The 12978-nt window shown below is 26.7% G+C and overlaps 1 protein-coding gene, 6 non-coding genes and 1 pseudogene across 7 annotated transcripts; all 8 read right to left on the bottom strand.

Moving 5' to 3' along the window:
• Positions 1-280: 280 nt before the first annotated feature.
• On the bottom strand, positions 281-403 carry LOC126853807 (5S ribosomal RNA; annotated as a pseudogene).
• Positions 404-1281: 878 nt separating this feature from the next.
• LOC126853814 (5S ribosomal RNA) lies at positions 1282-1401 on the bottom strand. The gene has a single exon (XR_007688029.1). It is a non-coding gene; the product is annotated as a 5S ribosomal RNA (ribosomal RNA).
• An 875-nt stretch (positions 1402-2276) lies between these two features.
• Positions 2277-2396, bottom strand: LOC126853813 (5S ribosomal RNA). The gene has a single exon (XR_007688028.1). It is a non-coding gene; the product is annotated as a 5S ribosomal RNA (ribosomal RNA).
• An 875-nt stretch (positions 2397-3271) lies between these two features.
• On the bottom strand, positions 3272-3391 carry LOC126853812 (5S ribosomal RNA). The gene has a single exon (XR_007688027.1). It is a non-coding gene; the product is annotated as a 5S ribosomal RNA (ribosomal RNA).
• An 884-nt stretch (positions 3392-4275) lies between these two features.
• LOC126853805 (5S ribosomal RNA) lies at positions 4276-4395 on the bottom strand. The gene has a single exon (XR_007688023.1). It is a non-coding gene; the product is annotated as a 5S ribosomal RNA (ribosomal RNA).
• An 888-nt stretch (positions 4396-5283) lies between these two features.
• LOC126853806 (5S ribosomal RNA) lies at positions 5284-5403 on the bottom strand. Its single transcript, XR_007688024.1, has one exon. It is a non-coding gene; the product is annotated as a 5S ribosomal RNA (ribosomal RNA).
• Positions 5404-6297: 894 nt separating this feature from the next.
• Positions 6298-6417, bottom strand: LOC126853794 (5S ribosomal RNA). Its single transcript, XR_007688011.1, has one exon. It is a non-coding gene; the product is annotated as a 5S ribosomal RNA (ribosomal RNA).
• A 3011-nt stretch (positions 6418-9428) lies between these two features.
• On the bottom strand, positions 9429-12343 carry LOC126853337 (F-box/WD repeat-containing protein 9-like). Its single transcript, XM_050598977.1, has 7 exons — positions 11671-12343; positions 11232-11391; positions 10957-11099; positions 10642-10874; positions 10163-10412; positions 9822-10097; positions 9429-9564 (listed from the first exon to the last, which is right to left on the bottom strand). The coding sequence occupies exons 1-7, from the start codon at positions 11746-11748 to the stop codon at positions 9484-9486; spliced, it is 1221 nt and encodes a 406-aa protein (XP_050454934.1). The 5' UTR covers positions 11749-12343; the 3' UTR covers positions 9429-9483.
• Positions 12344-12978: the final 635 nt, after the last annotated feature.

Genomic DNA, 12978 nt, shown 5'->3' with positions numbered 1-12978 from the left:
CAAAGAATATATACGATCAAAAATTTTTGACATAAATTAAAAAGAATATTAATTACAACTATTTCCTTTTACGAAGACGTTAAAATCCATTATTTTGTGATACTTTAATTCATTTTATAATTCGGATTTATTTGTTTGATTTTCAAACAATATAAATTTAGAAAATGTTTTTTATTTCGACAGTTTTTGCTATTATTATACATGCAAAACATTCTTTAGCTTGTTTTTGAAAAAAATATCAATATCAGTAGAAATTAAAATTAGCAAAAAGAAAATAGAGTGCCAACGGTACATGGTGTTCCCAAGCGGTCACCCCCCATCTAAGTACTGACCATGCCCAACGTTGCTTAACTTCAGTGATCGGACGAGAACTGGTGCTTTACAACGTGGTATGACTGTTGGCGATAGTAAGATTATTAGAGTAGTTACAAATAAGTATATTTTAAGAATTTTGAGACAATTATAAATAAAGTTGATTTTTATTACCACTATAATTTAAGGATGTTTTGCACCTATTTTTGAAATATTAGGAATTTAATTAAATTGTACAAAATGTTATTCATATATGTTTAGAAACTTATAAAAAAATCTAGAGTCAATTCCTTGAAAAAATCAAAAGTTATAAAAATTTTAATTTACAGCGCATTAAGAAAATATGTTTCATATATCGAAATATTAAAAGCATGAAAATTCCATAAAAAAATTCCACTTTTCTATTTTTCTGAATATTCGTGCAAAAACTGAGCACAATTTTTTGAACGGTTTAAAAATTATTTAAGTTTAAAACTATTTTTATAAAAATTGCACTTATTGATAAATTTGACAAAAAAATATTACAAATGAAATAAAAATATTCATATTAAAAAATTATAATAATCATACAAAACTTGATTTAGATCCACTTATTCGTTTAAAAATTATTTACTAAAATTTGTAGAAAAAATTATCCGTCTCCTTTTCTTTTTCTGCAAATTACTCATTTTTCATTATTACTTGCCGTTGATTCAAAGAATATATACGATCAAAAATTTTTGACATAAATTAAGAAGAATATTAATTACAACTATTTCCTTTTACGAAGACGTTAAAATCCATTATTTTGTGATACTTTAATTCATTTTATAATTCGGATTTATTTGTTTGATTTTCAAACAATATAAATTTAGAAAATGTTTTTTATTTCGACAGTTTTTGCTATTATTATACATGCAAAACATTCTTTAGCTTGTTTTTGAAAAAAATATCAATATCAGTAGAAATTAAAATTAGCAAAAAAGAGAGTGCCAACGGTACATGGTGTTCCCAAGCGGTCACCCATCTAAGTACTGACCATGCCCAACGTTGCTTAACTTCAGTGATCGGACGAGAACTGGTGCTTTACAACGTGGTATGACTGTTGGCGATAGTAAGATTATTAGAGTAGTTACAAATAAGTATATTTTAAGAATTTTGAGACAATTATAAATAAAGTTGATTTTTATTACCACTATAATTTAAGGATGTTTTGCACCTATTTTTGAAATATTAGGAATTTAATTAAATTGTACAAAATGTTATTCATATATGTTTAGAAACTTATAAAAAAATCTAGAGTCAATTCCTTGAAAAAATCAAAAGTTATAAAAATTTTAATTTACAGCGCATTAAGAAAATATGTTTCATATATCGAAATATTAAGAGCATGAAAATTCCATAAAAAATTCCACTTTTCTATTTTTCTGAATATTCGTGCAAAAACTGAGCACAATTTTTTGAACGGTTTAAAAATTATTTAAGTTTAAAACTATTTTTATAAAAATTGCACTTATTGATAAATTTGACAAAAAAATATTACAAATGAAATAAAAATATTCATATTAAAAAATTATAATAATCATACAAAACTTGATTTAGATCCACTTATTCGTTTAAAAATTATTTACTAAAATTTGTAGAAAAAATTATCCGTCTCCTTTTCTTTTTCTGCAAATTACTCATTTTTCATTATTACTTGCCGTTGATTCAAAGAATATATACGATCAAAAATTTTTGACATAAATTAAGAAGAATATTAATTACAACTATTTCCTTTACGAAGACGTTAAAATCCATTATTTTGTGATACTTTAATTCATTTTATAATTCGGATTTATTTGTTTGATTTTCAAACAATATAAATTTAGAAAATGTTTTTTATTTCGACAGTTTTTGCTATTATTATACATGCAAAACATTCTTTAGCTTGTTTTTGAAAAAAATATCAATATCAGTAGAAATTAAAATTAGCAAAAAGAGAGTGCCAACGGTACATGGTGTTCCCAAGCGGTCACCCATCTAAGTACTGACCATGCCCAACGTTGCTTAACTTCAGTGATCGGACGAGAACTGGTGCTTTACAACGTGGTATGACTGTTGGCGATAGTAAGATTATTAGAGTAGTTACAAATAAGTATATTTTAAGAATTTTGAGACAATTATAAATAAAGTTGATTTTTATTACCACTATAATTTAAGGATGTTTTGCACCTATTTTTGAAATATTAGGAATTTAATTAAATTGTACAAAATGTTATTCATATATGTTTAGAAACTTATAAAAAAATCTAGAGTCAATTCCTTGAAAAAATCAAAAGTTATAAAAATTTTAATTTACAGCGCATTAAGAAAATATGTTTCATATATCGAAATATTAAGAGCATGAAAATTCCATAAAAAATTCCACTTTTCTATTTTTCTGAATATTCGTGCAAAAACTGAGCACAATTTTTTGAACGGTTTAAAAATTATTTAAGTTTAAAACTATTTTTATAAAAATTGCACTTATTGATAAATTTGACAAAAAAATATTACAAATGAAATAAAAATATTCATATTAAAAAATTATAATAATCATACAAAACTTGATTTAGATCCACTTATTCGTTTAAAAATTATTTACTAAAATTTGTAGAAAAAATTATCCGTCTCCTTTTCTTTTTCTGCAAATTACTCATTTTTCATTATTACTTGCCGTTGATTCAAAGAATATATACGATCAAAAATTTTTGACATAAATTAAGAAGAATATTAATTACAACTATTTCCTTTACGAAGACGTTAAAATCCATTATTTTGTGATACTTTAATTCATTTTATAATTCGGATTTATTTGTTTGATTTTCAAACAATATAAATTTAGAAAATGTTTTTTATTTCGACAGTTTTTGCTATTATTATACATGCAAAACATTCTTTAGCTTGTTTTTGAAAAAAATATCAATATCAGTAGAAATTAAAATTAGCAAAAAGAGAGTGCCAACGGTACATGGTGTTCCCAAGCGGTCACCCATCTAAGTACTGACCATGCCCAACGTTGCTTAACTTCAGTGATCGGACGAGAACTGGTGCTTTACAACGTGGTATGACTGTTGGCGATAGTAAGATTATTAGAGTAGTTACAAATAAGTATATTTTAAGAATTTTGAGACAATTATAAATAAAGTTGATTTTTATTACCACTATAATTTAAGGATGTTTTGCACCTATTTTTGAAATATTAGGAATTTAATTAAATTGTACAAAATGTTATTCATATATGTTTAGAAACTTATAAAAAAATCTAGAGTCAATTCCTTGAAAAAATCAAAAGTTATAAAAATTTTAATTTACAGCGCATTAAGAAAATATGTTTCATATATCGAAATATTAAGAGCATGAAAATTCCATAAAAAATTCCACTTTTCTATTTTTCTGAATATTCGTGCAAAAACTGAGCACAATTTTTTGAACGGTTTAAAAATTATTTAAGTTTAAAACTATTTTTATAAAAAATTGCACTTATTGATAAATTTGACAAAAAAAATATTACAAATGAAATAAAAATATTCATATTAAAAAAATTATAATAATCATACAAAACTTGATTTAGATCCACTTATTCGTTTAAAAATTATTTACTAAAATTTGTAGAAAAAAATTATCCGTCTCCTTTTCTTTTTCTGCAAATTACTCATTTTTCATTATTACTTGCCGTTGATTCAAAGAATATATACGATCAAAAATTTTTGACATAAATTAAGAAGAATATTAATTACAACTATTTCCTTTTACGAAGACGTTAAAATCCATTATTTTGTGATACTTTAATTCATTTTATAATTCGGATTTATTTGTTTGATTTTCAAACAATATAAATTTAGAAAATGTTTTTTTATTTCGACAGTTTTTTGCTATTATTATACATGCAAAACATTCTTTAGCTTGTTTTTGAAAAAAAATATCAATATCAGTAGAAATTAAAATTAGCAAAAAAAAGAGTGCCAACGGTACATGGTGTTCCCAAGCGGTCACCCATCTAAGTACTGACCATGCCCAACGTTGCTTAACTTCAGTGATCGGACGAGAACTGGTGCTTTACAACGTGGTATGACTGTTGGCGATAGTAAGATTATTAGAGTAGTTACAAATAAGTATATTTTAAGAATTTTGAGACAATTATAAATAAAGTTGATTTTTATTACCACTATAATTTAAGGATGTTTTGCACCTATTTTTGAAATATTAGGAATTTAATTAAATTGTACAAAATGTTATTCATATATGTTTAGAAACTTATAAAAAAATCTAGAGTCAATTCCTTGAAAAAATCAAAAGTTATAAAAATTTTAATTTACAGCGCATTAAGAATATATGTTTCATATATCGAAATATTAAGAGCATGAAAATTCCATAAAAAATTCCACTTTTCTATTTTTCTGAATATTCGTGCAAAAACTGAGCACAATTTTTTGAACGGTTTAAAAATTATTTAAGTTTAAAACTATTTTTATAAAAAATTGCACTTATTGATAAATTTGACAAAAAAAATATTACAAATGAAATAAAAATATTCATATTAAAAAAATTATAATAATCATACAAAACTTGATTTAGATCCACTTATTCGTTTAAAAATTATTTACTAAAATTTGTAGAAAAAATTATCCGTCTCTTTTTCTTTTTCTACAAATTACTCATTTTTCATTATTTCTTGCCGTTGATTTCAAAGAATATATATGATTAAAAATTTTTGACATAAATTAAAAAGAATATTAATTACAACTATTTCCTTTTACGAAGACGTCAAAATCCATTATTTTGTGATATTTTAATTCATTTTATAATTCGGATTTATTTGTTTGATTTTTCAAACAATATAAATTTAGAAAATGTTTTTTTATTTTGACAGTTTTTTGCTATTATTGTACATGCAAAACATTCTTAAGCTTGTTTTTGAAAAAAATATCAATATCAGTAGAAATTAAAATTAGCAAAAAGAAAATAGAGTGCCAACGGTACATGGTGTTCCCAAGCGGTCACCCATCTAAGTACTGACCATGCCCCACGTTGCTTAACTTCAGTGATCGGACGAGAACTGGTGCTTTACAACGTGGTATGACTGTTGGCGATAGTAAGATTATTAGAGTAGTTACAAATAGGTATATTTTAAGAATTTGAGACAATTATAAATAAAGTTGATTTTTATTACCACTATAATTTAAGGATGTTTTGCACCTATTTTTGAAATATTAGGAATTTAATTAAATTGTACAAAATGTTATTCATATATGTTTAGAAACTTATAAAAAAATCTAGAGTCAATTCCTTGAAAAAATCAAAAGTTATAAAAATTTTAATTTACAGCGCATTAAGAAAATATGTTTCATATATCGAAATATTAAAAGCATGAAAATTCCATAAAAAAATTCCACTTTTCTATTTTTCTGAATATTCGTGCAAAAACTGAGCACAATTTTTTGAACGGTTTAAAAATTATTTAAGTTTAAAACTATTTTTATAAAAAATTGCACTTATTGATAAATTTGACAAAAAAAATATTACAAATGAAATAAAAATATTCATATTAAAAAAATTATAATAATCATACAAAACTTGATTTAGATCCACTTATTCGTTTAAAAATTATTTACTAAAATTTGTAGAAAAAAATTATCCGTCTCCTTTTCTTTTTCTGCAAATTACTCATTTTTCATTATTACTTGCCGTTGATTCAAAGAATATATACGATCAAAAATTTTTGACATAAATTAAAAAGAATATTAATTACAACTATTTCCTTTTACGAAGACGTCAAAATCCATTATTTTGTGATATTTTAATTCATTTTATAATTCGGATTTATTTGTTTGATTTTTCAAACAGTATAAATTTAAAAAATATATTTTTTTATTTCGACAGTTTTTTTTTTGCTATTATTGTACATGCAAAACATTCTTAAGCTTGTTTTTGAAAAAAATATCAATATCAGTAGAAATTAAAATTAGCAAAAAGAAAATAGAGTGCCAACGGTACATGGTGTTCCCAAGCGGTCACCCATCTAAGTACTGACCATGCCCAACGTTGCTTAACTTCAGTGATCGGACGAGAACTGGTGCTTTACAACGTGGTATGACCGTTGACGATAGGAAAGCTTTTTATTACTGGAGATATATATAATTCGAAAGTTTCATGACAACTATTAATAAAGTAGATTTTATTTATTATAATAATTTAAGCATGTATTTGAAAAAAATATCAATATTAATAAAATTTTACGCCAATGTGGCGTTGGTGGTGTCTTTAAGCAATTATCATATATATATATATATATATATATATATATATATATATATATGTATATATGTATATATGTATATATGTATATATATGTATATATATGTATATTATAAGGTGTTTCGTTTAACTCTTACACCTCAAATAACTTACTTTTATATATATATAAAAATAGTAAAGGAGGAAGTATGAATCAAAAAAGGGAAACACGATGGTGAAAGTCGCATTAAGGTCATTTTGAATGTTTTCAAGAAGTCATTGATGTTTTTTTTTTTTAATGGAATCATATATGATTTTAAATAAATAATGTTTTAACTGATTTCAAATGGAATTCAACCATGAATAATAACATATAACTTTCAGATAACCTCTTGTACTCCAAATTCACGCTATAATGATATGGGATAATCAATAAATCTTATAATAATTATTTTTTTATGTTAATATTTGTTTATTTATTTTGGTAGATGTTCAAAATGTCCACCATCAACGTCAATACATTTTTATCAACGTCTGACGAACGAGAGTGTCTTGCTGTTGTGATTACTTATTAATTGCAGTGAAGTTATATTTCTCAAAGTATTAATATATGTATGTAGCATCATAATAAAAACAAATTCCGTTGTTGGAAAAACAATCATAAAATATATTTATAGTCATACACTAGTATTTACTTTGTATTATCAAGAACAAATTTCTGTCAAGATATAAATCTCGAGATTGACAAAAAAAATGGTTATATATATTATACCTAAAGAGAGAAAGATAGATATACGTCTATTCTTGCTGACTGTATAGTTATGTTCAATAACCGGTATTAATTGGGCCTTAATAAACATTATTATTTTACGGAAAAATGGCTAGTGATTAATTGCGGATTTATAATTCATTCGCTTACCGCTATGCGGCGCATTATTTGCTCTATGCACTATTAGTAAGCTTTCAACCTTTAGCTCTGTACCCTAAATTATTGTCTATTTATAGAGATATAATAGATATAAGAAATATTACATCTCATAACTCAGATTACATGCCTTTGCCACAGTGCGAAAAATTCAAGAAAGACAAATATTTAGGGCACAGAACTAAAGGTTGAAAGCTTACTTTCAACATGTATCCGTATTGTAGACTCGAATTAACTCATTGTAATAATTCGTTGAATTAAATTCGTCTCAGTCTACGCATTGAAGATTAAAGATTGGAATTTGATTAATTAGCACAAAAGAACTAGAATTATCTTGTCCTGATAGATCAAATTTCAATCTAATTTCAATTTTTAATGTTTTAATACGAGCTTTACACAAGAGATCTCATAAATATTTATAAAATGTCTAGTAAACGAGTCTAAAAGAAACCACAATGATAACGTTTATGTAGATGCAAAAATCGATTTACCTCAGCCTTAGGCGTATAGAATAGACGTCTCTTGTACATCTATTCGACTTTATATGTTTCTCCCTGGGAGGTCACAACTCAAAGTTTTAAATTCGATGAAAGTTCGACGCAAATGATTGTGAATGTTACATCGAAGATCAATAATCAGATCGTAAAAGCTCAATGAAATAACTAAGGATGAAGAAAAAAGTAGAAATAATCGCTTTGAGAGACAATCAATCAAGTAATTGTCGGAAATTGAAAGCAGAATGGCAGAAACATGGCGTGACAACAAATATTTAACATAATATTTAAAAAATTATGAACGGTTCGAACATAAACAATGGTTTTTCCGCACAGAAAAAGATGATACTTGCGTATCGCTAACACCCAAAAATCTTGGAATAATTCTAACAATAATGAATCGGAGCGCAAAATATAGCGACTATAGATTACAATTCCATGAAATAGTACGAACCAATATTCATCTTCGTCTGATTTAGCACGCACTGTAATTACTGATTATTCTGTGATGTATACTTACACTCAGTGAAAGACAATTTATGAAAGACGTAAATAGGATATTTTAATTTTTTGTTTTTAAGAACATTAGAAAAAAATATAAGAAGATAATGCTTCTTTAATTTAATGCAAATGCAGGATAAAGAGCATGATTATCTTTGGAAAATCTAAAAATCTACAAAGAAACGGATATATAGCAGATATGTATTATTTATATGTATAATAAACAAGTTTCAAATATTACAAAAACTAATTAATACTATCACAAAAATAAAATATTAATTATTATTATAACAAACTTGTAGGAAAAAAAGCTCTCTGTAAATTGTTTTGGCAGAATGATATAATCAGAAAAAAATATTTTCGTATAGAGAGAGTTATGCTTTCTCAAAATATTAATTAACCGAACAATGAAGAAATTATTAAACCTTGATATTAGTACCGACCTTAACAATTTCAATGACTTTGGCATATGTTGTCAAGGACATGAGCTCTGAGCAACTCGCAACAAATTTTAGTCATTGCTCTTTGTTTATTACAAAGTTAATTTATCTTTCAATCCTGTGGCAAAATACTTCGTCCAGATATTTTCTACTTTACATCCATTAGATTATGACGTCTGCACGGCAAGATAGTGGTCATTTCTCTTTTTTATAAAATGATGACTTTCCACAAACTCTGCCTTTGTTTATCAACAACCCTCTATGCAACATGCTAGTAGATAATCTCTCGGAGATAGCAATTATCAAATATAACCATTATAGATGTTACGCAGGAATAAAACACAAGGCACATATATAATACAATAATAAAAACAAGATATATTTAAATGTATCTCTATATAACTTTATATTATATTATGGAATCACACGCGTTTTATACATGATAATCTTATTGAAAAAATTAGAAATATATATATATATATATATATATATATATATATATATATATATATATATATATAAAGCAATATACCTACATAACAATTATAAAATGCGTATAGAAATTATCCAATAATTAATCTTTTATTGAACACATCGGCCGATATACCACGATTTCGTTGCCACATATCGCAAGAATGCCGTTTTGGTAATCCATCTATAAAATGAAAAACATAAAAAATATATTTTTATTATAACATCAGATATCATAAACTAAGTACATAATAAAAGAGTTTAGAAAATATTTGCTAATATACATATAATATTTTATAAATATAATAATGAAATCTGATTACACACAAAATGTAATTGTAAATAAAAATTTGTTTTCAAGCTTTATATTCGGCGCAAAGACATTTATACTGACTTTCCATTTTAATATATAATACTTTTTGTATAATGTGTGATACTAACTCTTGCAATTGTTCCAAAAGGTGAACATAAAGTAGCCATCGATTTCGGTGGATCCGTAGGACTCGAAATTCTGACAGTGCCGTCTGTGGAACTCGTTATCAGATTTCCGCGCGTCAAATGCACCCCTGTTATCCCTTTTGTATGTTCAGTAGAGTAAGATTTTACTAGTTCAAAGTCGTTTTTCGGATTTAATACATGCAGTTTGGCGATGTTGTCCCCGACACAAACACAATCTTGTTGCATGTTTATGCTCATGGGAAACGCTTCGCCTGGAATCTACAAAATATCTGCGATATCGTATATATTTTCTTTTTTTCGTCGTTGAAATATGTAAGTATTACTGTGATATGTTTCATAGTTCGTCCGGCTCTTTGATCCCAAATAGACACCGTTTTATCCTCGCTAGCAGATAAGATGTATTCGGAATTCATTGCCAGTTTAATAACAGCTCCTCCGTGCGATCGATATTGCCTGATTGGCTTTTCTCCCGATCTGGAATCGAAGACGAATACAGTCCTCATGTACGAACCGGTCGCGAAAAGACTCTGTTCTGGACATGATGATACACAAAGCAGTGCACCTGACACACTCCTGGAAGTTTTTTTTCTTGTTAGAGAATTATTTGCACAAAGTAATAAACAAGAACATTGGTTAATAGAGCGAATAAACTTTAGAATGCATTATTTCCAAATTCTCTGTCGATGAGCAATTGCAATATTTATATTTGAATAAATTTAATAAAAATTTTTTATATAAATAGAAATCATTCTTCTCAGTTTTATCATGAAAAGGTCGAAAAAAACATTTCATTATTGTATACATTTTATAAGTTTTCTGCTGGACAAGACCAACATTAGTAAGCATCCATGATTTGATGCTCTGATCCCAACTACAACTGTAGATAGTGTTATCTACAGTTGTCAGATCCCAAATCCATCCATTATGCGCAGATCTTATATTACAGGTACTGTGAGTTGAGGATTCATTACTCAGGCATAAATTTACATAAATCAGACTGCGATCTCTAGCTCCAGCAATATAAGCGGTACCATCCTGTACATTAGGATCATATTATATATCAGTTCATTTTTTAAATAAGAGATATCCAAAGATGCTTAAATAATATATTATTTACATGCATCAGTAGTAGAGCATCTACTGTGCTGCCCTGTGGACGTGAAGCTATTTTCTGCATAGAACATTCCTTTTGTCTCCATAGTGCTCTTTGTTTTTCAATTGCAACACATGACAATTTCCAAAATAGTTTGTCAACCTTTGCTAAAATTATATTAATTACATATATGTCACTTTTAATATAAAATTAATATAAAATATTAATATAATATTTGATAGTTATTTACTAAATAAGCAGTTATGTAAAGTAACAAGGTACTATCAATTTGAGCTAACCAGGACGCAAAAGCGGGTAGCTAGCATCTGGCCATATATGATTAATTCGCGCTTTCCATAGTGAATCATCCTTTAAAATCAGATAGAATTGTTTGCATACTAGGCTCAAACTGTGCACTAATGTTGACGCTTTTAAGAAGGAACATATATGCAGGAATATCTGAAACGCAGCATAGATAAATTAAATAATGTATGGATGAATTAGTTTGGTATAATTAAATAAACATAAACACATAAGATAAAACATAAACACATAAGATAAAACAAAATTTAAAAGAAAGAGCGAGGAGAATGAGACAATCACACATCGCTTATTTACTTTATTGCATCGACAAGCAACTAACGAAATAAAATAATAACAAAGATAAATGACAGCTAAGACAATTTCTCGTGTATGTGTACTTGTGTGAAGAAAATAAAATTGGCATTCCGCACAAACCTCGACCGGGAGATCCAACAATGACACTTGAGTATCTTCCTCGCTGTCATACGCGCAACTTGCATTCTCGTCATCCATTTTTCCTCGCACCGTGCGAATCTAAATATTCTCATTCAATCTGTTTTTTTGAAAATAACATGAGAAATCGACAAAGAAGAATTAGTATTGTATTTAAATACTTTTGATGTTATCATCAGTATTATCAAACGAGTATCGATGCGAACACTTTGTATGCATTTATATACAGCTGTCATCAGCTGTAAATACATCACTGTCACTGTGGTTGCGTTCAGGAACATACTTACACACTAAAAGCATTATCTGTTTTTGTTATTTAGTGAAAGTTGAATAAGAACAGAGCACGCTCATAGCGCTAAAAGCGTGTTCTCCGAACACACCTTGTATACTGTGTTTTGTATATGTATATGGCGCATATAAGGTTATATAAAGAAAGGTTAGGTCACGAGCCTTTTCAAACCATAAAGGGCGCGTTCCATTTAACGACCATACGTTCACGTTCATTATTTCATCCTTGTGTTGTATCGAATGTTAAACAAAGATAAATGATGCTCGCGACCAATGCAATGCAAGAATCGATATATGCGCTGTTGAAAAAAGATGCTAAATAAGATAGACTGTTATTGGTTGCCGAGGCTTTTCGCAATGCATCATAAGATCTGTTCTTTAAAGTAAGAACCAATCACGTTCGAATGCTATTAATTGTTGAGTCTGTTGCATGCGCCTATTAGCCCGGATCTAATACAATAGATGTAATAAGTCTCAAGCCATAAGAAATTGATCAATCACACTCAAATGAGAGAAGAATAATATCAATTGTTGTTGATAATTTTTTTACGATTTAAAGGCTTACTACTTTTGTAGATCTGGTCTTATTACTCAACAAAAAAAAATTCGCGGAATGTGAATTTTAATCTGTTAATAACAATTTATATAATATATAAATATTAAATATATATATATATATATAATATATAAATATTAAATATATATATATATATATATATATATATATATATATATAATATGTATGTATGAATTTTTTTACATTTATATAACAGTAAAAACATTTATTAAAAATCATTTTATTGTAATTTATATTAATAAAATATCTACATCTGATTGTAAACTCTTTCAACAATATTATATTATTCTATTGTAATTATATACAATATACTATGTGTGATATATAATTATTTATTGTTAACAATAAATTACAATACCCGTCTGTTTATAATAATAGATATAATTACATACACTCTGATCGCTATTAAAAAATATATATATTTT

The sequence above is a fragment of the Cataglyphis hispanica genome, chromosome 12 (genome assembly GCF_021464435.1).
Source record: "Cataglyphis hispanica isolate Lineage 1 chromosome 12, ULB_Chis1_1.0, whole genome shotgun sequence".
NCBI classification, from domain to species: Eukaryota; Metazoa; Arthropoda; class Insecta; order Hymenoptera; family Formicidae; genus Cataglyphis; species Cataglyphis hispanica.
This window is presented reverse-complemented; position numbering and strand designations above follow the sequence as displayed.